Source organism: Aspergillus brasiliensis (assembly GCF_001889945.1).
Source record: "Aspergillus brasiliensis CBS 101740 unplaced genomic scaffold ASPBRscaffold_2, whole genome shotgun sequence".
Classification (NCBI taxonomy): domain Eukaryota; kingdom Fungi; phylum Ascomycota; class Eurotiomycetes; order Eurotiales; family Aspergillaceae; genus Aspergillus; species Aspergillus brasiliensis.
Window position 1 is genome coordinate 3,516,126 of NW_027137443.1, and position 26,361 is coordinate 3,542,486.

Below are 26,361 nucleotides of genomic sequence, written 5' to 3' on the forward strand. Positions count from 1 at the left end.
CCATATCAGCAGCATCAGTGGCCCGGTTGCTTCTGAGTTTATTGGCAGTAAGATTTGTAGTAAAAAGCGTATTATTTCCCGGTGGATCAGAAATCCGTATCTCAATTGGCAGGCTGGGAGACTAGTGAACTGTGTGTGATGATGGCTGCAGTTATACAAAAAGCAAATCCGAAAATGAGGAAAGACAAGTAAGTCCGGCCGCCGGTCTTCGGAGAAGGCAAGCAGGGGAAAAAGAAAGCATATTTACCCCCGATTCCCCGACGGAGTGTATTGTAGCATGTCTTTCTACTGCATACAGATCCATGCTATCAGAGTCCGCCGTCTTCCGCAAGCGCTGGGAAATCTGAACCGGGTGAAAGGTCACCTAATGCCGGCATCTCGCGCGGAAAGTTGTCGCCTTCCTCCCTGGCGTGTTATTTCTTCTCCAACATGACAGCATGACCGGGTTATAAAAGGGCAGCTTGCCGTACTAAACAATAAATTATTCGCCAAAGACTCTCCTGTCACAATAACTCCAATTGAGCATCATTCGCAGCCATATCCTTCAAACTTCCCTTCTTCCATCGACTCGACACCCAGCCTCCATGTCTAGCAAGCAGAGAGTCGAGTTCAAGACCCTTGATGGGCTTACTCTGAGGGGAGATCTCTATCCTGCTGAGAGCCGTGGGCCAGCCATCATTCTCACTCCGGGGGTACGCACCTCTTCGACTTTATCTATATACTCCCTCTATCTGTCTACTCTCATCCGCTGTGCTAGCACTATGATGCCATTGAAGCCTTCAAGCTTACCACACCCATCTAGTTCCACCTCGTCAAAGAAATCCTAGTCAGTGACATCGCCCTACAGTACCAACGCAACGGAATCACCGCACTCGCCTATGACCCCCGCAACTACGGCGACAGCGAGGGTCAACCACGCAACCACGTCGACCCAATCCGGAACGTCACCGACTACAGCGACGCACTCACGTACCTCAAAGGTCTCCCCATCGTCGATCCCAACAAGATCGCCTTCTGGGGCGCCTCCTGGAGCGGCGCCGTCTGTCTCGGGGCGGCATCGCTCGACCCACGCGCCAAACTCGTCATCTCCGTGTGCCCCATGATCCAGGACATCAACCCCTCCCCAGCCTCGATGAAGATGCTCAAGAACGCCATGAAGGACCGAGAGTCCACCGTCAAAGGCAACCCCCCGTACTATGTCCCCGTCGTCAACGAGGAGGGCAAGAACCCCGTGGGATTCGGGCCGGCGTACTCCAAGGAGGACTACGAACTGTCGCAACGGGCCCGCAAAACCGTCGCGCCCAACTTCAGCCCCGAGATGACCCTCCAGTCGTACTTCCAGCTGGTGCAGTATGACCCGGTGTCTACCATGCGGTTCCTCAGTCCGAATACGGCCGCGATGCTGCTGATTCCGGAATTGGATGAGATTTCGCCCGCCCATCTGCAGAGGCAGATTTATGATAACGTCCCCGGACCAAAGAAGTTGTTCTGGGCTCCGGGTCAGCCACATCGTGGTGTGGTGACGGGGGATTATGCTGAGGAGGGTCTGCAGAAGCAGATTGAGTATTGCTGGGAAATCTTTGGGCCGAAGCCTTGATTGGCCGGATGGTGTAGTGCTAATCACCCTGATGACATCCTACGGGGACCTGATGAGTGATTGAGTAGAATATTGCTTCACTAGATTTTATTGCTTGTGTATTGTGTTATTTTCTCTACGCCATTCGTTTGTCTGTAGAATTGTAGATGTAGTGAGTCTGTTAGGGGGACCATTACAGAATGTGTACGGTAAGTGCCAGCTGCGATGCTTAGCTGTGTATCTCTATCTTCTTTCCATGGCTTAACAAGATAAACAGAGATGAAAATAGATGCCCCACATGATACGAGAAAAAGAAAAGAGAAAGAGAAAAAGCAATAGTAACTAACTGGTCATATTGCTTATCAATCAATCTAGATCCATTCGGATATGAACGGAGTTATTCCTTGACAGGCCCATCATTCTGTAGTTCACACCAGGGCTATCCCAGGAAATCCATATAGCCGTCTGCCAGAGGCTACTACAGAAGCTACTCGCGCGACGGAATAACAGGCAGCATAACCCAGCTACACTCTCTACCCACCTGCAGATGATTCAGCCCTGCAAACTTACTCGGGGCGCGATCCTCCGGATGCTGATGCGAAAACAAACCCACACCCTGCGTATCGTGACCTGCAATCTCCAGTACGAGGGATTCCCCAGCTTCCAGCACGGTGTTGGTCGGCCACATCTCCACGTCCACGGGATACCTATCATCCTCGACCACCGGCAGCACATCGGCACGGGAGTAACTGCGGTAAGGCAGGTAATGGCGGTGCAAGGGGTGGGACTCGTCTACTTTGCGGTGGGAAACGCGCAGCCAGCCCTTGACTACGGGGGTTGGGTCGCCGACGGTTCCGACGTAGAATACTTCGTTTCCGTCTTTGTCGAGCTTGCGTAGGGTGACGAAGATGTCTATATCGGAGGGGGGTGCGTCGTCAGGTTCGAGTCGAGAGGCGGAGATGGTTAGGTGGACGACGATATGTCCGGTGATTTCGAGGGGGGAGTTGGTTTGATAGTGGAATTGGATGGGGTCACTGTGTTGATGAACGGTGTTAGCACGAGAGAGTAGTGATGTCTAAGAGAGGGGGCTTACCCCTGCAGCGCGTCATAGGTGTAGGTAGCTGTCTTCTCGGCATCCACGGCAGACAGAGTACGCTTCGGCGTGAGGAAAAACTTGGTATACTGAGTATCCTGGATAGGCCAGTCCATCTCAGGGCGACCCGGCTGGTTCAACTCGTTTTTAGGATCGCAATCCTTGTTTCGCAGAGTAAGATAGACCCGGGGTTGGTCTCGTTTCCAGCCCGCGTGGTCGTCGTCTTTCAAAAAGCAATCGAAGAATGACTGTTGCAGCTCCGCTGATTCTTGCCAGTAGAAGGGTAGGTCATGTCGGCCGACAACGAAGCGCAGAAACTTGTATCGAGAGGATGCTCGCGTCCATCCGACTACATTGCCCCGTAGGTGCAGCAGGATACCACCCTTACTCTATACATTAGTACACAGGAAGACTCAGAGGCTTCGCTGTTGGCTTACCCAGTTGGCTACGCTGAGAAGAGGTACTTCGACATCCTCCACAGCGAATACTCGAGATTGGTTATGATCATCGTCAGCAAACGGATAGCGGACAGTGTTAACGACCAAGTCAGCCAGATTCTGAGCCCGGGTCTCCTCGTCCAGGTCGCCTTCGAGAGTCGGGTCACCCCATCGACCGGGGCTGCCATACTGATTGGGTAGTACCTGGCGCGCATACCAAAACCCTATACGGCTCCCAAAGCACCCGGGCAGTCAGTATCGAGAATCTCAGAGCGAGCAGATGTTAAGAGGTGGTCACCTATAAATTGATCCGCGAGGATACCCCCCTGCCGAACAGCCTCTCGATTATAATCACTAAATCCCTCCCAGGGAATAATCGCAGCCAAGCCCTTGGGTCTACGGGCCGCCACACTCCACTGTGTAGCGGCGTAGTAGCTAACCCCCAGCAGACCGACCTTGCCGGTAGACCATTCCTGCTGAGCAGCCCACTCGATCACGTCGAAAAACGTCTCGCTGGTCCCACGGGACAGGACATCCAATCGTCCGGGACTCTGTCCAATGCCTCTCTCGTCCACTCTCAAGACGATGTATCCCCGCTGGGTCCAATACCCTGGGTCGGGGGTTTCCCAGGCGGAATGGGCGGATTTGTGCTGCGGGTTCACCTCGTCGAAGCTCTTCCGGTTGAAGACGGAATATGGGACGTCTTTGCCATCTACATCATTTTAGTGTGCATATCATCAATGGTGTGCAGGTATACCAACAAGGACCGTAGGTGGCGACCACCGGGTAGGTTTGCGACCCGAACGGAGCGACATCTTTAGGGAGATAGACGTTGCCGCGGACGACTCCTCCGCCAGAGGTTCGTAAGGGGATGTCGACATTCTTCATGAAGACATAGGGATATGTCTCACGGTCGGTGTGTAGGAACTTGTTGAGGGCCATCTTCGATCGATATACTTTTCGCGCTTGATGGTTTAGCGATGATATAAGTAGGAAAAAGCAAAAGCTATCATCTCAGGAACAAATCCGGGGACGAATATATAGTCGAGGACCGACCGGGGAATTAGCGGGGAGGAAGGGCATAGTCGTTGCAAGGTACTGAGGTAGTCGTAGCCTCGGTTATTAATCCTTTCAAAGAGAAGACCATTTCCTTGAAATAGACGCAAACTCAAATGACATGCCTATTAGACCGGGACCAGCGACTCGTGTCGGTGTGTTGGCGCGAATGATCGCACCGGGCCCCTTGCTCTTGTGATATGTCATATTGCACGGGAGTACTAGGATATATCGTCACCTGCAAATATCGGTGCCCAGAATTTAAAGTAGAGTAGTATAATGGATAGTGGCATTGAAGTAAGTACAAGTGCCTCTACTCCGAACCCTAGATCTCCTGTATGGCCGGGCCATGGAATGACTCGGGGGGAGTTGGGCATGAAGCGGGGAAGAGAACGAAGTAATAACTACGAACAAAGAACCGGGAGAATATCTCTCGATTGGAGCCATGAGAGGCATATATTCCAGGTTGACATACTGACACGTCACCGGTCTTTTCCCCGCACACCTTCGCCCCTCTGGTTCTAGATCTTGGATGCTCACTCTACTTCTGTTTGCTCAATCTGACCTAGATAAGTACATTACTGTCCCTACGGGGGAAAATGGAGATAGGTCGGGTCCCCCAACAGTGGATTGCTTTTGCTTTCGATGCTTGCTACTTGGCTTGCATTATCCATATACCGATCGACATTGGTGAATATGTCGATGACGATATTTACTTAAGGGATTAGAGTGAAACAGGGTTGTTTCTCTTTCTTCCTTTTTCCTGATATTCTGGTCCCTATCGGAGTTCGGGAGACACTCGCCGATGATTTGCACCACCAGCCGGAGTGTCTGTCCCGTTTCCGGTTTGCTACATACTACTATTGGAGACTAATACTTGCATGGCGTACAATCTACTGCTATACGTCCACCTGAGATGATCGTCGATAAAAAGCAATAAGCTCAATTTCGTAGCATGTATAAATGACGAGGTTGTGGTTGTAGAATAGATGTTGTAGGCTCAACCCGCGAATCTCATGTTCCTCGGCATGTTTCCCCCGTTCTTCTTCATCCCCACGTACGCCGTGAGCCGCGGCATGGGCGTCACCCTTGCTTCATACCTCCTGGCCATCCTGAACGCCGCCTCAACCTTTGGCCGTGTCATCCCAGGTATCCTAGCCGATCGATTCGGCCGGCTCAACGCCTTTGCCATCGGCGGGATCATGAACGGGATCGTCACGTTCTGTTGGAACCGGGCCGAGAGCAATGCCGCGTTGATTGTCTATTCGGCGGTCTTTGGCTTCACCTCGGGGACGATCATCTCCGGGGGGTCTGCGGCCTGCACGATCTGCGCGAAAAGTGCCCAAGATGCAGGCACGTATCTTGGGATGGCGTTGGCTATTGCTGCCTTGGCTGCATTGGCGGGTCCGCCTATCGCTGGTAAATTCGTGGATGTTTATGGGGGATATTTGGAGGTTTCGATGTTCTCTGGTGCGACTTGCATCTTTGGGGGGGTTGTTGCACTTTTGAGTAAGATCACTACTCCAGAGGGGCTGTTTGGGAAGATATAGGATGGTCGAGTTGCTCGTTTCACGTTTGACACTGATCTTTGTCCCAAATAATCTTCGTAATTATATTTTGATAATATTATATTGTTTTGCTTTATTCGGTGTTCTATCTAAGATACTACAGCTACGTAGGTATATACCGTCTAGAATAAGAATACATCATTAACGTAAGTAATATTCAATAGTACTCTTGCGTTCACATCAACTCATAACATATATACTAAAGAATATGACGCAGGTACAGCACTATAAAATAAGAAGAATTATTCAATCATACTCCCAAATCATATAATGAGATTAGGAGATACAATCATATACTGGGACAAAGCATTATGAGTTTATTATCAGATCGTATGCTTTTAAATTAGTATAAAATGCTATCTTTTATTCTTATTTAAATTCTCCTCTCTCGGAGCGAAACAAGTAGTGAACCCCAAACATACATCTATCTATCGCTCGCAAACATACTCTTGTATCAGTACGATACAGGCAGAGTATCCATCACATAGAAATTGATTGGACGCCCTATAGATTAACTCCCACCGTGTTCGGAATTTACAGCTCGGCGTTCGGGACCTAGTACTTCTTAACGAAGTTAAGATACATACGGAGTAGTTGAGCGGCTACGGAGATCGGGGTACCACATGGCCGATCGGATGATTTTCAAATGGTCTAACGACCGGTGTTGCGATGCCGAAAGCCTGACTTGCATGGCTACTTCTCCGTGCCACTCGGCTGCAGGTTTGCGAGAGACTATTGGCACGATGTGCTGCATATCCCTGAATACACTTGTGAGTCTGTGATGTTTGTTATGATCGGCAATTTGCTGGTTCTCTGTTGGGTAGATAGAATTGAGGCGGGTTGTTGAATGTACGGAGTACTCCGTAGTCCGTGGCTCACTCCTTGGTTCGAATATGGTTTATTTGTTGGGGTTGTGATCAGCTGTGTTCCTTGGATTCTTTTTAATTAGTCAAAGTTTTCATTCTGTCCCTACTTTGTCTTCTTGTGTATGTGTGTAGTGTGATTGCACGACTAGTATCTGGAAGCTTTGATTGTCGATAGTTATTGTCAATGCGGAGTGACAGCGGGAATACTAATGGTAACAAATTGTGGGGAAAGCGGTGAGAGCGCAGCTTGAGCTATTGAGATGAAGAAATTATTTGATAGAACATTCATATAACAATTGTTCTAGGACTTAGTGGTATCCTGAAAATAGGGGTATATCAGTAAATGTGATCAGAAGTAACTCGTGCTTTGATGGGGTAAACATTGTGGTTCATCTGCTTTCAGATCTGTATACAATTCCACGATCTGTTAGTCACGTCCAAGACTAACCCGCGACTCCATAATCACCCCATAATAGTCCAATATCTCAATGAGCAAACTAGAGCAATTACGGACTAGTTAGCTAGCTTCATTAACTTCAGCTTACACTGCATCCATCTCTCTGTCATCTTCAACTGCCCACTAATAGTCAATCCAGATAGTTAACTACTTAACTACTTAACCACCCGCAATCAACATGACTCACACCATATCATCCCTCCTCCAAACCGCCACCATCGACCTCACCCCCTACGAAGACCTGTACAAATACTTCCACGCGCACCCAGAACTCTCCCGACAAGAGAAACACACCTCCGAAAAACTCGCCGCGCATCTCTCCCAACTCGGCGTCTTCGACATCCACACCAACATCGGCGGCTACGGTCTCGCAGGGGTGTTCCGCAATGGCGACAACAGCAGTACCCAAACCGTCCTCCTCCGCGCAGACATGGACGCCCTCCCCGTGAAAGAACTAACCAACCTCCCCTACGCCAGCACCACCACCATGCCCGACACCGAGGGCACCAACCGACCCGTCATGCACGCCTGCGGGCACGACATGCACATCACCTGCCTACTCGCCGCAGCCGAAACCCTGGTCCAACTCCGCGACACCTGGCGCGGGACCCTCATCGTCCTCTTCCAACCGGACGAAGAACGCGGCGGTGGCGCACAAGCAATGGTCGACGACGGACTCTACAGCCGGATCCCCATCCCGGACGTCGTCCTCGGCCAACACGTCATGCGCATGCGCGCGGGCAGTATCGCATCGCGAGTCGGAGCGATCATGGCCGCGGCGGATAGTATGAAGATCACAGTGTTCGGCCGGGGCGGGCACGGGTCACAGCCGCATCAGACGGTGGATCCGGTACTGCTGGCGGCGCATATCGTGGTGCGGTTGCAGAGTATCGTGAGTCGGGAGATTAATCCGGCGGATTTGGCGGTCCTCACGGTGGGGAGTCTCCAGGCGGGTCAGACGGAGAATATCATTCCCGATCGGGCGGAGATCGGGGTGGATTTTCGGTCGGTGCGGTTGGAAGTCAGAGAGCAGATTATTGAGGGGATTAAGAGGGTTGTGAACGCTGAGTGTCTTGCTAGTGGATCGCCGGTCCCGCCGGTGTTTACTCCGACGAGGAGGTTTCCGCCGACGGTGAATGATAAGGCAGTGGCGGAGAGGGTGGCGGAGAGTTTTGGGGGGCATTTTGGGGAGCAGTTTGATCCTGATGTGGCGAGGACGAATATCGCCGAGGATTTTAGTACGCTGGCGACTTGTCGCGGCATTCCGAGCTGTTTTTGGCTGCTGGGGGGTGTGGATCAGGAGGTTTGGGATCGGGCGTTGGAGGAGGGCACGGTAGAGGAGATTCCGGGGAATCATTCGGCGCTTTTTGCGCCGGTGGTGCAGCCGACGTTGAGGGCCGGTGTGGATGCGTTGTGTTTGGCGGCGTTGACGTTTTTGAGGTGATGCTTCATTGGAGGTAGAAGTGTATCGATGAGATACGAACTTGACATGTCCTAGTGTATACTATATGGCCTTCGATATTAGGGTTGAACTCTGAGAGATAGACACTAGCAGTGCTTATACTTATGGAGGCGATCATGGTATCTATCTGTCATGATATGGCACCTGATAAAAGCCATTGTTACTATATATCATTCATTAACTGTCACCTTCTAGATTAAGGTCATATATTAACACCATCATAGGGCTTATAAATCCTCGAAAAACCTATTGACCGTCTCCCCCAACTGCTTCGATCTCTCCCGAATGCGACTCTCATCCATCACGCCCTCTTCGCTCACAAACGCATCGATCATATACAACGGTACCCATTCGAAGTAGGTATTCTTCACCTCCACGGTCGACCCCTCTGCATCCGCCCCTTTCATGCCATCTTCGAGCACCCTCACTGCCTTGACCCCGTCGTTGCGCCAGGCACTGATGACCTCCATTGGGTCGTTGTCCTCATGATGGTCATCGTCAATCATACTCCCGACGCAATTGATCTTCTCCAGGTCGCTCAGGACAGCGATCTGTGCATTAGGGCTGACGTGCTTCGTGCAAAGCACGGCGGGTAATGACCCCGTCTTGTTGCTCACTCCCTTCGTCCCGGATATGCGATCTGCACCGAGAAGTAACAAATCCACATCGGCGGCGGCCAGAGCGGCAGATGCGTCGGTGTAGATCTTCACTTTGAGATCTTTACCTGGAGTGTCCAGGAACCGTGATTTAAAGTTGCTAACGATGGACGAGCCAATACTCGTGCCTTCGAAGAGCGGTCGCGACTCGAGAATCCGGAGTTCCAGCTTTCGGATATCCAGCGACGCATACGCTTCCAATATACTGTCCCGGATCGTGGAGCTCGCCGAAACCGTCAGAATGGTGAGCTTCTCTAGCGTCTCCCCGTGGTGCAGGAATTTGAACCGGATGTAATTCGCGAACGCATCCTTGACTTGTGTTTGCCGACTCTTCCGACACTTGAGATGGTGGTCGAGCACATTCAGGACTCGTTCCCACTTATGCTGCGAGTTGGTCTTCTCGTCGCCGAGTATATCCTTGATCTCATCTAGAACGGCAATCAGAGCATTCATCGTAGCTGCACCCATACTCTCTCGGCCGTTCTTGATGATATGCCACGCTGCCATGCGAATCGTCTTCCACCACTCCTCACTATCGATCTCGTCTTCCGTCTGCACAATGAAATCCCGAAACGCCACTAGCGCGATAGCAGTTAACTCCTGTGCTCCGCTCTCGTGGTCGCTTCGGAGACGCTCGAGACCCAGTGAGAGCGCCTTTGCTGCGCGCTCGCTCAGCTCTCCTTCGAACCACACCCGTCGCAGTGAGTCTTTTAGGCGTGGAACAATCTCCAAGTCTTCCCTGTCTAGTACCGATTGCGGATCATACCATTCCCATCCCTCGTGCTCCCAATCTATCTTGATACCGCTTTCGCCATTTCCACCTTCCGATGGGTCTTTAAGCTTGAACGCGAACGGATGGACGGTCCACTCGCGATTGACCGATCGATCTTCAAAGGTAAATGGCTTTCCGGTGCGCCAGAGGGTGAGCGAGGATTGGTCGAGCGAAGTTTCTTCAGATAATTCTCGCCAAGCTGCTTCAAGAGCAGATGCATCGCTGCGACTGATGCTGCCGGAAATCGGAGCGAGATGATGGCTGTCACGACAGTTAGTGATCGGAGAGTCTGCAGCCAAAAATGCGGGGCACCGAACCTGTACGTTCGCACCTTATCACTGCGTTTGAAGAGCGCAACCACTGGTTTCTCAGAGGGACCCTTGGGAAAGTGGAAAATAAACGAAGAAACGACAGCGCGTTTCTCAAGTTGCGACTCGTGAGGTTGCTCCTTGTGCGACATGGTGAATGTGGCGGGTCAACGACGCCGGGTGAAGCTATCTACGATGCGGCATGTACAGAAAAAGGAATAAGCTTGCGGCTGATCAGCATACACACGGGGCGATGACCGTTTCTTGTCAGACTGTCAGAAAAAAGAGAAGGAATAGAAAGAAAGAGGCAATCGTTGGAAATATAAAGATAATGCAGACAGTCGTACGGCGTCAGCTGATCGGGTAACTGCCGAAAGAAATGAGGGGATTCATTCGGTCATGGTCACATCACGCTATGGCTGCATACATCGAGAGGCAAGCGATCTTACGACGGATATCGAGGGCTGATATAGGTGTGCCATACTATTATCTTGTCAAGTGATTTTTCTTTCATCTCGTATACTTGACAAAGAAATAGCTGGATCTGTCTAATTGCTGGAGATAATGTCCGCCCCGATGATGCTCTCTCTCCGACGGGGAAGTACCCCTACCGTGACGTCAACATTCGTCAAGCGCATCGGTGTATACAACAAGCCCAGGATTGTCACTTATAACCTCACCAACAACAACAACAACATTTACCCGATTCCTGCACATAATTCACTAAATAGAATCGCATTCTACCATCAATCTACTCGACAATTAACCAAAATGCAATCCTACCCGGGCTCCTGCTTCTGCCACAAAATCACCTATAACCTCAATCTCTCATCGCCCGATGATGCCCGCACGTCACTGTGTCATTGCAGTAGCTGCAAGGTTCGTGAGCTAGTGATACACCTTAACTTTGTCCACAAGGTATTCAATTGAACTAATAGAGCCTCCGGTGGCGATTATAGAAAGCTTTCGGAACAAACTACGGTCTAACCGCCAAGGTCCCCAAGGATGCCCTTCAGATCACATCCGGCCATCCGAAGGAGTTCGTGGGGGATAATGGGTCGGGAAGTGTGATACATCGGGAGTTTTGTGGAGATTGTGGGAGTTTTATTTGCGAGTATGGGGTATGTTTCACCTTCTTTTCGCTTTGAGGGATTTGGATAAGTGCTTTGCTAATTCGAGTACAGGATGCTGTTAAGAATGACTTTCGGTATATTTGTGTAGGCACATTGGATGATCCGGAAGTGTTGCCGCCCAAGGGGGAATTCTTCTGTCAGAGTAGGGTGAGTTGGATGCCTGAGATTCCGGGTGAGTATCTGTCTGGTCTGTTGTGGTGGTGGAGAGTATCTAATTTGTCTTATAGATGTCTTTCATAAACGCAAGATCAAAGAGTAATAACTTCGCTTCGATTCTTAGCCGAATTTAGCATTTCTTTTAGTATGAAGCTGCATTATGAACACTTTGTACCTGAATATGTACACTAGAGGATATTCTATGTCATTTCTGTCACACTCTTCACCACCATATCAGGCCTTATGAGTTTCCCTTGTATATGCAGCGCATTCAGATAGTCGTTACTGTCGACACGACGGAACCCATCTTCCAGCGTCTTCTCGATCCCTGCACTAACATGGCGTCGAGCAACTCTTCCCCTAGCTTCTTGTAAATCTGCATCGACGAATATGCGATAGTCGACTAACTGCGAAATATCCCGCCAGTGTTCCTCGTTCAGAAGGAGATAGTTCCCTTCGATAATGATAATCGACGCATCGCTTGTAACAGCCATGCCATTCTCAATAGGGTCTTTGGCCTCGTGATCAAACGACGGTGCATATATTACAGCAGCGTCCGACGATGAGCCCCCCTCTGATGGAAACGGTGTGCAGTCTGCCCAGTGTCGTAGATGCTGAACAAACGTTACGAAACGCACTGCATCAAAGGTCCATGGTGCACCACGCCGGATGTATGCCTCTTCCCGGTTAGGAAGAATGTCCAATGCCGCCCGCGACAAGTGGAAGCCATCCATGGAAATAAGGGCTATTTTGTTTGGCTCTGACTCGGCTCTGAGGTGTTGAGCGACGGCGGAAGCGGTGGTTGTCTTGCCGGAGCCTGGGATTCCGGCTATCGCAACGAGAAGTCGCTTCTTGTCATTGTTGCGAGCTTCTTGCTGAATTGCTTGTGCAATTTGAATGTATTCTGCTTCCATCTTTTTGGCATTGGAGTCAGCTCGATAAAGAAGCGAACGGTAAGCGGGTATCAATAGGACAACTAACCTTGAAACACACTTGTGCACTTGATTTATTAATAAAGAATTCAGATCAAGAGCGTAGTTTGTGCTTTTGTAGAAGCTACATCTCTATATATGCGCTACTCTGTGGCGGGGGAATCGGCTGACAGTGCTCCGACGACCATTAACCATAGCGCATGTTGAAACTAGTATCCGAGGTAAGTAGATTCGACAAGTCGCGGGGAATGGCTAATTTAGATTTCATCAGTGAAGTCCATAAACATGAACGTTCTTTTGTTTGATTGTGGAGCGGTCGTTTGGTCCTCGTGGGATATCCGCCATGGAAAGGTGGCAACCGGTGCATGTCCTGGCATGCTACTGTCCGTCCGGGTCCAAGATACGGAAATGTACGATGTGATCAGTCACTTGATTTTCAAGTGTCACTTCCCTGGAGAAACCTTTACCAGTCTTTTCTCCGCATGTGGGGTGACTGGACGGTAGAGCTATCTAAGGCACCTGCCTATCTTATCGGCTGGGGGAAGTTTTATCGTGACGATGAAGAGAAGAGCCTTGTAGAAAGACGGAATGTGTCTCATTCACTCGTGATCATTATGTCAATTTGCCAACAAACGTGGCGATGAATTTACTATCTCAACGTGGCGGGAACGCGACTTGGGTGACCGCTTCGTTGGTTTCTGTGGAGGTGCCACATAAAAGCACAGGATCTGCTGATCCAAGCAATGCGAGCAGCGCGGTTTCTGCTGGTCGCAAACCACACCCCATGTCTGGCAGGCCTTGCAAGGATGACTATGCTCGTTTTCAGAGGACTGTTCCCGCAGTCCTGTATTGTGTTCTCCCGTGGTAGACGGACCACGCGCTGTGCCAGCACAGCCGTTGGTCATGGTGGAGGCACAGTTTGTCGCTCTGGGGTGATTTGCGGGATCCGCAAGGGCATCGTGGGTCCCAGACCCGGCGATCATCCACACCGACCAAAACCATTGCGAAAAGCGCTTCAGAATGCAGTCTCCCCCGATGTGGTTTTTCCTGGTAAGCTGGTAGCTCACCGAACTCTCAGCCGGCTGTGCCATTGCGTTCGACATAGTCTTTATTCCTGTCGTATCTGCGTATCACGGATCGACTGCGAGTATGGTTGGGCGGAATGCTGATTAAACTAGGCGGATCATTAGCGTCTTTCATCGGACGTGTCCATGACGTTGTCATTTTGCAAGCGCATACCTGAGACTGTCCTGAAGCAAAGAAGTAAGACGTTATAGTCACTGTCACTATGCTGGGACCATACCGGTCGGCCAACAAAGGTCTCTTCAAGCGGAGGGAGATCGCTTTGGTACTGCAAGAAAAGCGTACCCGCGCGATCTGCTAACGACGAAATCTTTCCATAGGATGAAATGGTAGGACAAGAACGGGGAAGCGGGTTTCCAACTGCTGAAGGCTGAAGAAGAGTCCGCGTCCACAAAGAAACAAGCACAACAACACGAAGGGAGAAAGGACCCGAGCACCATTATATGACAACCCCGCCTCATCGGAATGCCAACACACGGTCCTCCATGGCACGGGGCCCAGACTTGGAGTGACCCTTTTGTCATTGGGTCGCGACACTCAAATTGCATGGATCGACATTACGTCACCTGAGTGGTGACACGGTTCGTTGCGCTGTTGGGTGCAGTTCCCACTCGGTTGTGAAGGCATCCTGGTCGTGGCGCCATATTGAGTCTCGGCTATAGGCAAAAATCCTGGCATGGTGCCTATGGATACAACGATCGGAGTCCGAGCCAGGTGGACATTCAACGTCCACGTAAGAGTCGGATGATAAGCAGAGGAAACCCTCGCGATTCGTCGCCTGACAAAGTCGGTGATTAAATTCAATCGTGTGTCATCCAGGTACATCCTCTTGAGTCAAACGACTGACCGTCTGACATCCGCAGGGACAACTCTGTGATCGACTCCCTTGCAGCTGGTCTAGTCCGGTTTCATCTTAGTTCTCTAGCCCAAAGACAACCATATGCTGGGAGCAAATGCCTTGTTTAACTTCGAGCTTGTTAATCTGCAGCCTTATACTTTCGCATAAGAATCGTATGGCATGCAGGGAAATATGTGAACTATATTCTGATCCGTGCCTGCTTCACGTCGCTTCTGGTTCTAGACCGACCGGTGAGTAGTAATCTGAACCGGTGCCCAATGCAGCCTGCTACAACACATCACGTCCATACGTGTCACCATAAAAACATTTCCCAGATGAAATACGTTGGAATGTCATGGTTTAAAGTCCTGTAATTCTATTTCGTCTCCAGTGACTCAATGAATATTTGGGCCAGAGATAGGCGCTGCTCAATGTCGACGCGACTGTACTCGGCAATCATCATTCCGCTACTTATGAGATATTGCTGGCGAAATTCAGTCCACAGCTTGCTCTGCGGTCGGGGGTAGAACGGGTCATTGCGCCAAAACGCCGTAACAGCCTGCTTGACCCCTTCATCGCTCATGGGCATGAGCTGACATAAATCAAAGTCCAGCATCCACATCGTATGCGGGCTGAGTACATTGGTGATTGTCTTGGTGTTGGGTGGTTGTTCGTGGACCAGGGGAGGAGCCAGGACAAACTCGATATCATTTCCGTCCACCTCGCCGAGCCAGTGTAGGGTTGCTAACGCTTCACCCATCATACGCGCATAAGACTGCATGTCTTCTGTCGCAATGCCGATGTCCTCCATTTGGTCTTCATGTAATGGATAGTTCCGCAGTGAGAATGCTGCAAACCTCGGGGGTCTGTTGATTTCGGTCCTCTGCGTCCGTCGCCTACCCAGGTATGGCCTGATCAGACAGTCGTTATTGGCAGCACTGGTCAGTATCTCCGTTTGTATCTTTGGATCGCAGTATCGCTTAACTAGGAGCTCCCTGGTCTGCGCGGGAAATGGTGGGATGCGGTCTGAGATGATGGCATTGCAGGGTGAGTGTTGCGATGGGAAGAGAGGAAGATTTTCCGTCCACCACCGATCGCTTGGGGCGATAAAGCGATGACATTGTGAGACCTGCACTTGGGGGAGTGTCTGGCGGAAACTGTATCTTCGTTTGAGGTCTGTCAGTCGGCAGAAGCTCTGGAGGATCCGCTGGTGCATGGCAAACTCATTAACGAGGGACCTGTCTGGACCGCCATCTTCTCGCTTGATGGCTTGGCCATCTTCAGAGAGGGCCCAGACTGTTCCGCAGAATCCTGCACCAATACAGTAATATTTGGAGGCCATTTGATGGTTGATGGTGTTACCAGATGGGAGCTGAGATGGAAAAGGTACACGAGATGATATCTTTCTCCTTGTGGAAGATTTGACGTCACATTGACACCTTGCGGTTAACCATTCCGTCAGGCATTGGAAGATAATAATTGAGAAGAGCTCTTAGGCTGTATGTATGCATCTATTGAAAGGTGTCTTGGTGGGTGAATGCTCGATTAAGTAGTTCGAAAGAGGCATATCTGCACCTTTCATTATTGTATCACAAAATAGAGTAGCATACTATATCAAGCCCGGGTGGTCTAGTGGTATGATTCTCGCTTAGGGATACAAACCCAAGCATATCTGCGAGAGGTCCCGCGTTCGATCCGCGGCTCGGGCCTTGTATTCTTCTTTTTACTTTTCTTTTTGTTTCATCGAAATCTTTCTCTTCTCAATTCAACTGACTGCGTTTGTTGGGCCGCTGGTCGGTCGCTTGGGGTGAATTTCATCTGTGTAGTGTGTACACGCGATATGTCGCATGAGATCACATGCTGCTGGAAGAGTGGTCAAACACAGCACTTCGGGACGATCCGAATACAGTAGCTCTTTCTTCTTCAGCTAATGGTCAATTTCAATGAATCACTGGCTCCTCCCAATCTCAGAAGCCCGCCCATATTCCTCCCCTGGCATCGGTTCCAGATTTAGGACAGCGCCCCCAGACTACTTTTGCCATGGTCTGCAATTAGGTTTGGTCGTACCTTAAACAGGCCACCCGCCCCATGAATCCTTGTAATACCAACCAAGGACAGGCATTGTAGCTGGCCAGCAAGCTTCCATCCAGGCCCGACGAACAGACCCAAAATTGAGCACGCTCCCCTGTAGCTTAGTTGAAGGTTCACTCGTGATCCCATGACTTCACCTCTTTTGTCGTAAATATCTGAAGCTACCAGTCTACCCCGCGTAATGAGCCTAGGTTATGGATTATCTATCTGATGTCAAGACTTGAGTGGTTTGAAGGGCATTTGCACGCTTATTTAAGTTGGCTTTGATGGCGAAGTTTGCTGTCTGCGATAGAAAGAGAAGAGAAAGAGTTGGCTACTAGCTAGGATATGTCATTACCCTCTCTCTTCTTGAAGACATACTTACATCCCCATACCATCTATTGAAAGTCTCCACGAGGAGACACATTCATCGTCATGTCCACCTCTGATAAGAATACGATGGGCATCACGGTTGAAGAGGTCCGAAAGGTCGAACCTGAGCTTGAGCTTGGTGGTGGTGGTGGTGGTTGTCAAAATCACAGTTCTCCCAGCATAGAGGAGTTCATTGAGGAGGTCCCTCCTGTGGAGAACTCGCCGACTTTGATTGAGACGATTGGGTATTTGCTTTCTATTCAGGATGGCTGTACGGAACAATCACCTTGGTGATGAAGATAGGTTAACAAAGATGGCTGATTGATATCATAGATGGACCGCCGGATTCAACATGGGATGTGGAGGATTTTGATTAGAATGTTATCTGATGGTTTATGGGTTGTGCTAAGTGGCGGTGATGCTAAGGGTAGCTCTAAATTAGTGGTATCCCGGGGTTGGCATTTGGTGCTGGATAATGTTTCTTCTCCATATAGCGGACGAATAAAATGTAATCTATAAAGAGGCCCTCTTTCCAAATATGTCAAGAGAGCCTTCATCAGATCTTGGTCTTGTGGCACAGTAAGTAATCCCTTTGTATTTCATCCTTGTACAATGTCTGGTTCTGTCGGGATAAACAGGCTTTAGCTTTTCTTGATGCGTAGTTGGTGGCAACCAGTCACACATGCTACAGGTATAAATCTTGATGTTCTTCAGACTTAGTTGTAGTCAGCCACTATTATTATTCTCCCCTGTTGAAAGACTTTTCTTTTACCTCGGATTAGACACTAGGAGACTAGTACTAGAGCATATCGCACAATGTCCGAACACGAGACACAAGCAACACCGGCGTTGAGCCAGCCACCCCATGAACATAGGGAATCCTTGATTGATATGCTACACATCAGTGACATGACATCACATATAGTGAATGCAGTTGGAAACATTCATACCGCTGATGCAGAAGGTGATGCGGAGACAATGGATTGTATGCTATTCGGCCCTTGCACGTGGTAGTTGGTGGGTAGGCTAACCTCTTTTGCAGGTGATGATCACGTACTAATATTCGATAATCCATTCAAGGGAGCTATAGATGGAGATGATGATGAGAATTTGTGATTGCATTTGTTTATCACTGATACTATTGTATGCGTCAAAAAGAACGGACTATATATTATGGGACGAATGGGGAGCATGTCCTGGCAGGTGATGTTATATACCATATTCTGCAATTATGAGGTTTAAGTAGAGTAACTATTAGATAAATGACTATGCCTCTTTCCATGTATCAAGGAGGAGTTCTCTCATCTTCACAGGCTTAATATCAGGAAACATAGCATTCATACGCTCCTTTGGTAGATCGAAAGCACCCGCAATGGTGAGTCGGCTCACCAGCACGGTCATTTCGCGGGCCTCCTCCTCAGAATACCCGGTAAGAAACGGCGGAACTGTGACCTGACCTTCTTTGATCTTCTCAGCACTGTCATATACCACCTCGAATTGTTTGCCTAGTCATGTTAGCTGCATTCTTCATTTGTGCCAAGTCACATACCTCTAGCTTCCTCGGCCAGCTTGAGGAGCTCGTTGTAAGTAATATCGTCTCCTGCAAAAATGCTAAACTCGGGCCACTCCTCGAGATCCAGTAACCTCACGATATATGCTGCCAGATCGTACGAGTATGTCACACTCATTTTGTCATTGCCGTCGCCGGGGATACCGGCCCAGCAGTTGGCTACATCGATCCCGATAACGTGCTGATGGATGTTGGTTTTCACTCGAGGCATTCCCCAGTAGTCCATGAGAACTCCGGGGCAGACCCGGGTATACTGCAGCTTGGTTTTCTTCAGCATTTCAGCTACATCAAGCCAGTACTTGATGCTGGGATCATGGGGTAGAAGACTGTTCGTTCGATTAGTAAACATATCATTGTTGCTAAGGATGGAAAGCGTACTCCTCGGTCTGAATAAAAGAGTATTCGCTGGGAACAAATCTCTTGGTAACACTGGATTTCTCGGCAGCCCGGACAAGGTTCATCTGAGAACGGTTGGCTTCCTCGGTGTAAATTCCGATGGCGGAGATGATTGTGTGTATCGCATGCTTCTCCAGTATTTGGACAAGAGAGTCAATATCATCATAGTTGACTTGGACTTGCTCCGTGTGTTTGAGGATAAGATCCTCTTTGGGACTCTTGAAGTTTGATAAGTCAGTGCGCGGGAAGCGTCGTCTGTGAGGGGTCATACACCCTGAGTCAAAACAATAACCCGATACTTGGGTTCCTGCAGCAATGCCTCGACTATGGTCTTCCCTATGCCGCCGGTTCCACCGGCCACGGCGATCGTGCTCATCGTGGTGTATTTGTTTGGAGATCCCGATGTGTTCCGGTAGGAATGATGGGTGTTGGGCGCCGAATGCGTTGGCTAGATCGGGGCGTGGTAAGAGTCGGACCCTGCTGGCTGCCGAGGCCCACTTGTTAAGTTGGTGGGTCCTGATTTTCCACATCCATGGATGATGTTGTTGACACCGATTGCCCATCTACCGATTAACTTGCAGATCGCACTAGTAGTATCGTAGTGCTGAATCTGCTGAAATGGCAAGTCTCGTTGATCACATTGCCAGTTGCAGGCTTGCAAGGGAGCTCATAGTGTGCTGTGCAACCTATAGATAGTGTGGAAGTTGTTGATAGGTTCATCAGTGTTGATGAGGCGAAGGGTTGTCAGGTTATCTTGCATTGTTAATGTGTATTGTTGTGTATATTTCTTGCTTTCCGTGTGCCAGGAAGTGCATACGATGTTGTGCTACTGGTGTTGGTGACATGTGTTGTAGTACTATCGACTCAGAAACATATATCCAACCAGTCAACTACTAGTAGTAGCACTAGTAAGTGTGAGCGATACAAGAACCATGAGTGAGCAGCGAAAAACGAGCCAACATCAGCACACAGAAATACGACTTCAGCCACTCTTTTCGCATTTTCTATGAGCCATTTAGTGACGCAGAAAGCATTGCAGCAGAGGGATGTGATGATAGCATCAGGGACTCCCGAGTGAATTTGATGAAACCCGCAGGATCGCAGTGTAATGTAGTGGTATGTATATTAATGCCAACATGATTTCTGAGAATGTGTATAAAACGAGTTTCTACACCAGGTTTCTTATATCCATGGTACCCATCTGCATTGGCTCTCATTGTTCTGGCAAAGAGCATGGCCTCAATGAAACTCGATTACTTCTTAATAGCTCACGGTTGTAGGATCATATAGCCAAAATATGCAACATTCCTTCAACAATCCTCGATGGTCTAACGGTCATGATTTCCGCTTGTCAATCCCACTCGGGAACAAGCGCGGGAGACCTGGGTTCGACTCCCAGTCGGGGAGATTTCTTTTTGTTTTTGGCTTATCCCTCACGAAACCTTTTTGCTTACCATCCTGGCACAAACTTGTGTGTGTCCACATGCCGTCCTACTTTCCTTGCGAATTGCTCACTAACATGCATTCATCCATAACCCTCACGCCTTGTCATACCACAACATTCTTTATCCGGCGAGGGGCATTTTTGTGGGACACCGGGGAAACGAAGGCCCGGCGCAAGACACGCTGGGGAAGCCGCTCTGCTTAGCCCCGGACTTAATGAGTCAAGCACCGATCGCGTCATTTAAATTCTTCTGCAGTTCTTATCGCTGGGAGCAAGACCATACATACACAGGCAATTGCAATCAATCATCATGAAAAGAGAAGACATTACCTACCTGGGTGCTGGCCCTGCCAGTCTCCCCACTGATGTTCTCGCCACAGCTGCCCAGGCGCTGCAGAACTACGAAGACACCGGACTGTGAGGGGCACTGCTGATCTGTGCGATCTTATCTGCGACCGTATCTGACCTGCACTTTTAGGGGTGTCGCAGAACACAGCCATCGTAGCGAAATCGCAACGAATATCCTGAACAACGCCAAGGCTGACCTTGCCAACTTCCTGGACATCCCCGACACCTACGAGATCCTCTTCCTGCAAGGTACATCGCTGCCCTCATCTCCCTTCGCAATCTCAACTCGCTGACGAATTGCAGGTGGTGGATCCGGCCAATTCGATGCGACCGTGTACAACCTCGTGTCAATCTGGGTTGAGAAGCAGAGACAGCAGATTCTTAAGGAGAAGGGCGATATCAGCGAGGATGAAGTCGTGAGCGAGCTGCGCAAGAAGGTTGAGTCGGAACTGAAGCTGGACTACTTGGTCACTGGATCGCAAGTCACCCCCAAAATTATTGCGACCGGACATGTTATACTAATTAGTCGCACAGATGGTCCCTGAAGGCCAGCCAGGAAGCTGTTCGCCTCCTTGGCTCTGAGTTCGTAAACATCGCCAGCGACTCCAGGACCGTCAACGACGGCAAGTTTGGAAAGATCGCAGAGGAGTCGACCTGGAAGCTGAGCCGCAAGGCTGCTATGGTCTACAAGTGCGAGAACGAGGTATGTAGAACTCCTCACTTAGGAGATTTTCGCTAACATATGTTACACACGTAGACTGTTGACGGCGTGGAATTCCCCAGCTTCCCCAAGGTTCTGGAGCCCAAGGGCACCGACGAGGACCCCATTGTCGTTGGAGACTTCTCTTCTACCATCCTGTCTAGACGTATTCCTGTCCAGGTATATACCAGTGCCCCGCTGTTCCAGTTGGTTTATGTTAACCCTTTGCTAGAACTACTCGATCATTTTCTTCGGAGCGTAAGGCTTGTCAATGCTCGTGACAGAACTATCAACTAACTCCTAAAAGACAGAAGAACCTGGGTGTTGCCGGTATCACGGGAGTGATCATCAAGAAGGACCTCTTGCCCCCTGTCTCTACCCCTTGCTCTCCTGCCATCCTGCGCAAGCTCGGCTTGCCGGTTGCGCCCACCATCCTCGACTACTCCGTTGCGGCCAAGAACAACAGCTTGTACAACACTCTTCCCATCTTCGAGTAAGTGGTCCACCAGCTTGCAGGGTTGGTCCCGCTAACAGCATCCAGTGTCTACATTGCAGGCCAGGTCCTGAAGAAGCTGCTTGCCACATTCCCCGATAAGGTGGATGGACAACAGGCCGTAGCCGACAGAAAGGCGAAGCTCATCTATGAGACGCTTGACGCCTACCCCGAGGTATACAAGGTTGTCCCCGCTAAGGATGTGCGTTCAAGAATGAACGCCTGCTTCCGTGTGATCAAGGTATGTCCCCCAACCCACATTACTGATGTCTGGAGGCGGGGCTAATTGCGCAGGGTGGCAACGTCGACGACGCCGAAAAGGCTTTCCTGAAGGGCGCCGTTGAGCGTGGAATCACTGGCCTCAAGGGCCACAGAAGCGTTGGAGGTAAGTGACACTGAAAATCCATAGTCAGCAACCGTGACTGATTAAATTCCAAGGTATCCGTGCGTCGAACTACAATGCCATTCCCGAATCTGGCATTGAGAAGCTTGCCGCGTACCTGAAAGAGTATGCTAGCGCATAGGAGCGAAAAAGTACCCAGAGGTGAATTTGTAGATTTGCAAGAAAAGCACTGTTGTTATTCAACCATTCATGTGGTGCAGGTTATAGACAGGGGTAACGCATAGAGCTTGAACATAACATCTACCAGCAATAGGTTCAACCCCATCAGAATGGCTGGCTCAACAACACACTTCAGCAACGTAGTCATGTCAATAGAGAATATTCGAAATAGCATGCGCATAAGAATAAGACCACTGCCTTCTCGATTCGGGTGAGATGTGGCATGAATAGCATATTCCAATACTGTTTAGGATACTCTACTAGTAGTTCGCTTGCTACGTAGGAGATATACACTCGTCTGACATCCCTCTTTATTGCTACTTTCGATTCCTATGCGATAAATGCACCTACTCTCGAAATTATATACTATGGACTATGTCTTATAAAGTTGTTGTAGCCAGACATACCATCTTGTATTCTATTTTACCCCTGTGCACATGTCGATACGCCATACTGGTGAAAGACCCATAGAAAAGACTTCGACTCATTGGTCGCTCCTAGGAAGCGATCCCCGTTCCTTATAGTTTGATTTTATGAAGATTGAAAAAGGGGGTTTCTAGTATCCTATAAACCACTTACTTTGGGTCAACTAAGTATGTTCAGACTCCAGAGTGTGTACTAAAGAAGCCTGTGGATCAATAAACGTTTATTTGAGGTCTTGGCTGTGGGGCCAGAAAATATCATCAATACCATCTTGAATATGCTGTTCAAACTGGCATCTGTGATTTGACTGCGAACAAGAAGGACGTGCTCAATACAGTATACTACTCACACAGACATGGAAGTGGCGTTGGTAGCCATTGGAGATATTCACAAGAGTTCTATTGTATATATATAGCATGTACCACTGATGAATAGTGATTTTATCATTACGGAGTACTTTCGAGGGTTGAGTCACAATTCAAACACGTTCAATTCCGTGAATCCACACTAAACTGATCAAGCTAATTAACCTTATAGCATATTCCAGAACAGAAACAGATCATCGCACTAAAGTTTTGAAGGGATCTTAGTTCCCAGTGTAGGTGATTCTGATAGGGCAGATGAGAGGATTACCCAGAATTTGTGATTAGTGAACAGTCCGAGCCGAGGCATCTCTCCCGCCTCCCTTTGCTCAACCAGCACACACAGAAGCACACAGCCACTTAAGTGTCGGAGATATACATGCATAAATGGGACGTTTCTAAGCTGGTTTAACCTTACTTTATGCTATCCACCCCAACAAAGAATAAATGGATCCGGTCTGGACGGGCTGGAAGGAGTGACGTGTGGCGACTGGACGGCAGAACTGGATATGTCAGCAGCTCTTCTCCCTTTGGCTTTTCTCTCCCCTTCTCCAACAGCTCCTCCGTACAAACCAAAACCATCACAGTGACCGATAAATTAGTTTGTTCATCTTCACAGTAACATGAATGATTCAGACACGGCTCTACTCCCCTGGGAGAGTGTCAACGATGAGTTCTTTGGATCTCACTGTGACTCGACCGCCCCGCAGATAACTTCGTTGCTATCGGCTTGCTCGTATCCCGTGCCCCAACAGATCAGGCAACCGCAACGGAGACAAGATGTCCATCTCCCACTTCTGGGTGGAATTGTACCAGAGAACCAACTGCTTCTTTACAATAATGATACCCAGCCGACTCAGCCTGCAGTGAAGCCTTTAAAACGCACTCGCAGTAATGCGGACAAGTCCGGCTCATCGGCGCTCACTAAAAGAGGTCGACCGCGAAAAGTAGCCGAGAGCACTGCGGATGAAGATCCAGAAGAGGTATGCGAGGTTCATTCTGTACGTACGCTACTACCGGGACATTGATCAACTCGAGCAGAGACGTCGGAGACAGATCCGTCTCGCGCAACGCGCATATCGCTCACGAAAAGAGGCCAACCTCTCTTCTCTGAAGGATCGCATCTCGGAACTCGAGGGGATCGTGGAGAAAATGAGCACGGCTGTTCTATCCTTCAGTGACGTGTTGGTTCAGTCAGGAGTGTTGGCATCACATGCTAATCTCACCGAGAATTTGCGCGATACCGTACAAACATGTCTGACCCTGGCTCGGGAGGCCAACAATGATAGCCCCCAGGAGGTCACAACAATCTCGCCACCCCTAACAGAAGATAGCTTGCCAGATTTTGTGGCGCATGAACAGCATGGCCCATCAGCACAGATTGTGGAATTGGACGAAAGCAGTTCTTCCATTTTGGAGCCTAGCCTACCTATCGAGCTTAGGGATTCATTGAAATTGCGGAGCCGAAATGTTCCTCGCTTCTTCGAGTCATTGGAAGCAGCCGAAATGGATCTGACCGTGTTTATCGATAGACTCCACATGTCATGCGTCTACCAAGGGTGTTTTGCTCTTTGTGATGAATCCATTGGCATAGACAGGATACAGAAGCATTTTTGCCTGCTACTTCAGATTATGGACCGGAAACGCATCGCGTCATATTTTCAAGCCGCGCTGAATGAGAAAGAAAGTCGAAAATATTTCGAGGACTGGGAAGAGGTACCCTTTTTCAGTCTGGGCGGCGCAGGAACCCATTACGCTCGATCTTCCCTGACGGGCAAATCCGCTGATCGTCCCTTCCGGCCTGGAGTGCGGTGGGTTTCGGTGCGTTCAGTATCACACTTTCCACAACATTTACAGACCCGGCTTGAAGGGGACTGGTTTGATATGGGTGACCTCGAAGGATACTTGCGGGAGCATGATGTACATCTGCTTACATATCCTCCCATGGATCCCGCGCGCCCCCGCCTACAGGGAACAGCGATTAATGCAGCACGTTTTATACAGGGTATGGCCTCTTTTGTTTCTGCTCATTTTGTTTGGGTCCTTCATACTTACTTGATGGTAGCACTGTCCACCAATGCAATCTGTCTTGGGTGGACGCCGGGTTTCCGTCGCCGTGATGTGGAGAACGCTCTCCAGTCCTGTGTATGGAGATGAGGTAAATGGCTGCACTTGACGAGAATGTGGCTCACATTGCTGCCATTATTGGAAGGAGCATAGCTAGCCTGATTTCATACGCCTCGAGGGTGCGTCAGGGTCACTGGGGGTCTCTCTTTCGCAGAATCCAGCGAAAATACCGCACAACAGTCCATTGAAGCACAGGGACGAACAGCGAAGGGAGCTACCCATATCTGTATCCCGAATTTCTCAGCGAGCATGTTGTTCAATTATCGCAGGAAGGATGGCTGCCTAGCTGTTATATCTCACAGTCACGCGCCCGAGAATTCCATTATGGGACTTATGGTCATTCTGCACTTCATTACCACTAATGAAGAGGATGGGTAATACAGTGACCTCTCCAACTAGATCTCCCCGCGCTCGATCAGGAATCGATCTACGATCTACAACCCGCCTGATCTTCATTACTGCTGGGGCCAATCCTACACAATTTCGGTGCTGATGTCTTCGAGGACGCGATTGTTCCCGGGCTACCAGCCTGCGAACACCTGATGGGATGTCAACTTTGTGGACTTTGTAGTCAGTCGCACCGACGGTGAGTTCGCAACAATGACTCCGTGTCTCTGCTACCACCATCAGCGAAATATGCATTTGAAACCAACCCACTCCGACCGGGACCAATATAGCATGGTGCAATGGTGAGTGCACTACGTGCTGTACTCAAGATTCGTTTGGCTCGGCATCATTTCCACTATTCGTCCGCCATATTAAAGCACCGTGACCATGAGTTCATGCATTTTGTATAATGGCAAAAGTTCCCGTGACCAATTTTGAACCAGGCAGCTGTAATCATGAATCTCACAGGGGTACAGCTTTTGCGACCAGATGATTCTAGTCATGCCCAAGGCTTTCAAGAGGGGCACGATGCTGTGGGAACGAGTATTAGAAGATGGGGCTGGGCGACGTAGTAAATGACAGGACATGATCATGCAAAATTCCAAATACACATGAGGAAAAGTTCTTCATTGGCCATATGTGCGTGCGGCTAATTGCGTGGAAGAGTCCAAGGATCCCATGGCAACACAACTGGGCTGGCCCTACAGGATCTGT

The 26,361-nt window shown here is 49.6% G+C and overlaps 13 protein-coding genes and 2 non-coding genes across 15 annotated transcripts; 9 read left to right on the forward strand and 6 right to left on the reverse strand.

Moving 5' to 3' along the window:
- Positions 1 to 295: 295 nt before the first annotated feature.
- Positions 296 to 1,700, forward strand: fma-AT (acetyltransferase fmaC). Its single transcript, XM_067619694.1, has 2 exons — positions 296 to 692; positions 803 to 1,700. The coding sequence occupies exons 1-2, from the start codon at positions 585 to 587 to the stop codon at positions 1,595 to 1,597; spliced, it is 903 nt and encodes a 300-aa protein (XP_067483867.1). The 5' UTR covers positions 296 to 584; the 3' UTR covers positions 1,598 to 1,700.
- A 50-nt stretch (positions 1,701 to 1,750) lies between these two features.
- ASPBRDRAFT_39116 (uncharacterized protein) lies at positions 1,751 to 4,546 on the reverse strand. The gene is made up of 5 exons (XM_067624077.1): positions 3,868 to 4,546; positions 3,405 to 3,818; positions 3,107 to 3,330; positions 2,670 to 3,052; positions 1,751 to 2,610 (listed from the first exon to the last, which is right to left on the reverse strand). The coding sequence occupies exons 1-5, from the start codon at positions 4,046 to 4,048 to the stop codon at positions 2,064 to 2,066; spliced, it is 1,749 nt and encodes a 582-aa protein (XP_067483868.1). The 5' UTR covers positions 4,049 to 4,546; the 3' UTR covers positions 1,751 to 2,063.
- Positions 4,547 to 5,121: 575 nt separating this feature from the next.
- ASPBRDRAFT_39117 (uncharacterized protein) lies at positions 5,122 to 5,727 on the forward strand. The gene has a single exon (XM_067624078.1). The coding sequence runs from the start codon at positions 5,179 to 5,181 to the stop codon at positions 5,710 to 5,712; it is 534 nt and encodes a 177-aa protein (XP_067483869.1). The 5' UTR covers positions 5,122 to 5,178; the 3' UTR covers positions 5,713 to 5,727.
- A 1,504-nt stretch (positions 5,728 to 7,231) lies between these two features.
- On the forward strand, positions 7,232 to 8,497 carry ASPBRDRAFT_52194 (M20 family metallopeptidase; the record flags this gene model as incomplete). Its single annotated transcript, XM_067626860.1, has 1 exon — positions 7,232 to 8,497. The coding sequence occupies one exon, from the start codon at positions 7,232 to 7,234 to the stop codon at positions 8,495 to 8,497; it is 1,266 nt and encodes a 421-aa protein (XP_067483870.1).
- A 245-nt stretch (positions 8,498 to 8,742) lies between these two features.
- ASPBRDRAFT_117170 (translation initiation factor eIF-2B subunit family protein) lies at positions 8,743 to 10,403 on the reverse strand (the record flags this gene model as incomplete). Its single annotated transcript, XM_067617058.1, has 2 exons — positions 8,743 to 10,204; positions 10,261 to 10,403. The coding sequence occupies 2 exons, from the start codon at positions 10,401 to 10,403 to the stop codon at positions 8,743 to 8,745; spliced, it is 1,605 nt and encodes a 534-aa protein (XP_067483871.1).
- Positions 10,404 to 11,022: 619 nt separating this feature from the next.
- ASPBRDRAFT_116208 (GFA family protein) lies at positions 11,023 to 11,643 on the forward strand (the record flags this gene model as incomplete). Its single annotated transcript, XM_067616962.1, has 4 exons — positions 11,023 to 11,130; positions 11,211 to 11,372; positions 11,436 to 11,556; positions 11,612 to 11,643. The coding sequence occupies 4 exons, from the start codon at positions 11,023 to 11,025 to the stop codon at positions 11,641 to 11,643; spliced, it is 423 nt and encodes a 140-aa protein (XP_067483872.1).
- ASPBRDRAFT_415528 (phosphoribulokinase/uridine kinase family protein) lies at positions 11,574 to 12,639 on the reverse strand. Its single transcript, XM_067624595.1, has 2 exons — positions 12,522 to 12,639; positions 11,574 to 12,454 (listed from the first exon to the last, which is right to left on the reverse strand). Exon 2 carries the CDS (start codon positions 12,452 to 12,454, stop codon positions 11,741 to 11,743), a length of 714 nt encoding a protein of 237 aa, XP_067483873.1. The 5' UTR covers positions 12,522 to 12,639; the 3' UTR covers positions 11,574 to 11,740.
- A 450-nt stretch (positions 12,640 to 13,089) lies between these two features.
- Positions 13,090 to 14,233, reverse strand: ASPBRDRAFT_52198 (uncharacterized protein; the record flags this gene model as incomplete). Its single annotated transcript, XM_067626861.1, has 3 exons — positions 13,090 to 13,595; positions 13,771 to 13,852; positions 14,117 to 14,233. The coding sequence occupies 3 exons, from the start codon at positions 14,231 to 14,233 to the stop codon at positions 13,090 to 13,092; spliced, it is 705 nt and encodes a 234-aa protein (XP_067483874.1).
- Positions 14,234 to 14,769: 536 nt separating this feature from the next.
- On the reverse strand, positions 14,770 to 15,735 carry ASPBRDRAFT_52199 (zinc finger protein; the record flags this gene model as incomplete). Its single annotated transcript, XM_067626862.1, has 2 exons — positions 14,770 to 15,209; positions 15,294 to 15,735. The coding sequence occupies 2 exons, from the start codon at positions 15,733 to 15,735 to the stop codon at positions 14,770 to 14,772; spliced, it is 882 nt and encodes a 293-aa protein (XP_067483875.1).
- Positions 15,736 to 16,011: 276 nt separating this feature from the next.
- Positions 16,012 to 16,102, forward strand: ASPBRDRAFT_t39. The gene has a single exon. It is a non-coding gene; the product is annotated as a tRNA-Pro (tRNA).
- A 633-nt stretch (positions 16,103 to 16,735) lies between these two features.
- ASPBRDRAFT_39121 (uncharacterized protein) lies at positions 16,736 to 17,358 on the forward strand. Its single transcript, XM_067624079.1, has 2 exons — positions 16,736 to 17,106; positions 17,169 to 17,358. The coding sequence occupies exons 1-2, from the start codon at positions 16,899 to 16,901 to the stop codon at positions 17,210 to 17,212; spliced, it is 252 nt and encodes an 83-aa protein (XP_067483876.1). The 5' UTR covers positions 16,736 to 16,898; the 3' UTR covers positions 17,213 to 17,358.
- A 653-nt stretch (positions 17,359 to 18,011) lies between these two features.
- On the reverse strand, positions 18,012 to 19,252 carry ASPBRDRAFT_39122 (uncharacterized protein). The gene is made up of 4 exons (XM_067624080.1): positions 19,073 to 19,252; positions 18,784 to 19,019; positions 18,385 to 18,731; positions 18,012 to 18,340 (listed from the first exon to the last, which is right to left on the reverse strand). Exons 1-4 carry the CDS (start codon positions 19,175 to 19,177, stop codon positions 18,102 to 18,104), a joined length of 927 nt encoding a protein of 308 aa, XP_067483877.1. The 5' UTR covers positions 19,178 to 19,252; the 3' UTR covers positions 18,012 to 18,101.
- An 866-nt stretch (positions 19,253 to 20,118) lies between these two features.
- ASPBRDRAFT_t40 lies at positions 20,119 to 20,208 on the forward strand. Its single transcript has one exon. It is a non-coding gene; the product is annotated as a tRNA-Asp (tRNA).
- A 131-nt stretch (positions 20,209 to 20,339) lies between these two features.
- On the forward strand, positions 20,340 to 22,600 carry ASPBRDRAFT_39123 (O-phospho-L-serine:2-oxoglutarate transaminase). Its single transcript, XM_067624082.1, has 10 exons — positions 20,340 to 20,662; positions 20,724 to 20,842; positions 20,897 to 21,071; positions 21,128 to 21,296; positions 21,351 to 21,473; positions 21,526 to 21,551; positions 21,601 to 21,786; positions 21,835 to 22,027; positions 22,081 to 22,171; positions 22,225 to 22,600. Exons 1-10 carry the CDS (start codon positions 20,556 to 20,558, stop codon positions 22,308 to 22,310), a joined length of 1,275 nt encoding a protein of 424 aa, XP_067483878.1. The 5' UTR covers positions 20,340 to 20,555; the 3' UTR covers positions 22,311 to 22,600.
- An 882-nt stretch (positions 22,601 to 23,482) lies between these two features.
- ASPBRDRAFT_39124 (bZIP transcription factor) lies at positions 23,483 to 25,705 on the forward strand. Its single transcript, XM_067624083.1, has 3 exons — positions 23,483 to 24,116; positions 24,175 to 25,138; positions 25,199 to 25,705. Exons 1-3 carry the CDS (start codon positions 23,757 to 23,759, stop codon positions 25,288 to 25,290), a joined length of 1,416 nt encoding a protein of 471 aa, XP_067483879.1. The 5' UTR covers positions 23,483 to 23,756; the 3' UTR covers positions 25,291 to 25,705.
- The last annotated feature ends 656 nt before the right edge of the window (positions 25,706 to 26,361 follow it).

Coding starts and splice junctions, on each gene's coding strand:
- fma-AT (XM_067619694.1), top strand. CDS start 585: ATGTCTAGCAAGCAGAGAGTCGAGTTCAAGACCCTTGATGGGCTTACT. Junction 693..802: donor CCATCATTCTCACTCCGGGG/GTACGCACCTCT, acceptor ACACCCATCTAG/TTCCACCTCGTCAAAGAAAT.
- ASPBRDRAFT_39116 (XM_067624077.1), bottom strand. CDS start 4,048: ATGGCCCTCAACAAGTTCCTACACACCGACCGTGAGACATATCCCTAT. Junction 3,053..3,106: donor TTCTCAGCGTAGCCAACTGG/GTAAGCCAACAG, acceptor GTATAGAGTAAG/GGTGGTATCCTGCTGCACCT. Junction 2,611..2,669: donor ACCTATGACGCGCTGCAGGG/GTAAGCCCCCTC, acceptor TCATCAACACAG/TGACCCCATCCAATTCCACT.
- ASPBRDRAFT_39117 (XM_067624078.1), top strand. CDS start 5,179: ATGTTCCTCGGCATGTTTCCCCCGTTCTTCTTCATCCCCACGTACGCC.
- ASPBRDRAFT_415528 (XM_067624595.1), bottom strand. CDS start 12,454: ATGGAAGCAGAATACATTCAAATTGCACAAGCAATTCAGCAAGAAGCT.
- ASPBRDRAFT_39121 (XM_067624079.1), top strand. CDS start 16,899: ATGTCCACCTCTGATAAGAATACGATGGGCATCACGGTTGAAGAGGTC. Junction 17,107..17,168: donor GCTTTCTATTCAGGATGGCT/GTACGGAACAAT, acceptor TTGATATCATAG/ATGGACCGCCGGATTCAACA.
- ASPBRDRAFT_39122 (XM_067624080.1), bottom strand. CDS start 19,177: ATGAGCACGATCGCCGTGGCCGGTGGAACCGGCGGCATAGGGAAGACC. Junction 19,020..19,072: donor TTATTGTTTTGACTCAGGGT/GTATGACCCCTC, acceptor TCAAACTTCAAG/AGTCCCAAAGAGGATCTTAT. Junction 18,341..18,384: donor GCTGGCCGAGGAAGCTAGAG/GTATGTGACTTG, acceptor TAACATGACTAG/GCAAACAATTCGAGGTGGTA.
- ASPBRDRAFT_39123 (XM_067624082.1), top strand. CDS start 20,556: ATGAAAAGAGAAGACATTACCTACCTGGGTGCTGGCCCTGCCAGTCTC. Junction 20,843..20,896: donor CGAGATCCTCTTCCTGCAAG/GTACATCGCTGC, acceptor GACGAATTGCAG/GTGGTGGATCCGGCCAATTC. Junction 21,787..21,834: donor AACACTCTTCCCATCTTCGA/GTAAGTGGTCCA, acceptor AACAGCATCCAG/TGTCTACATTGCAGGCCAGG.
- ASPBRDRAFT_39124 (XM_067624083.1), top strand. CDS start 23,757: ATGAATGATTCAGACACGGCTCTACTCCCCTGGGAGAGTGTCAACGAT. Junction 24,117..24,174: donor CGGATGAAGATCCAGAAGAG/GTATGCGAGGTT, acceptor CAACTCGAGCAG/AGACGTCGGAGACAGATCCG. Junction 25,139..25,198: donor TGCAGCACGTTTTATACAGG/GTATGGCCTCTT, acceptor ACTTGATGGTAG/CACTGTCCACCAATGCAATC.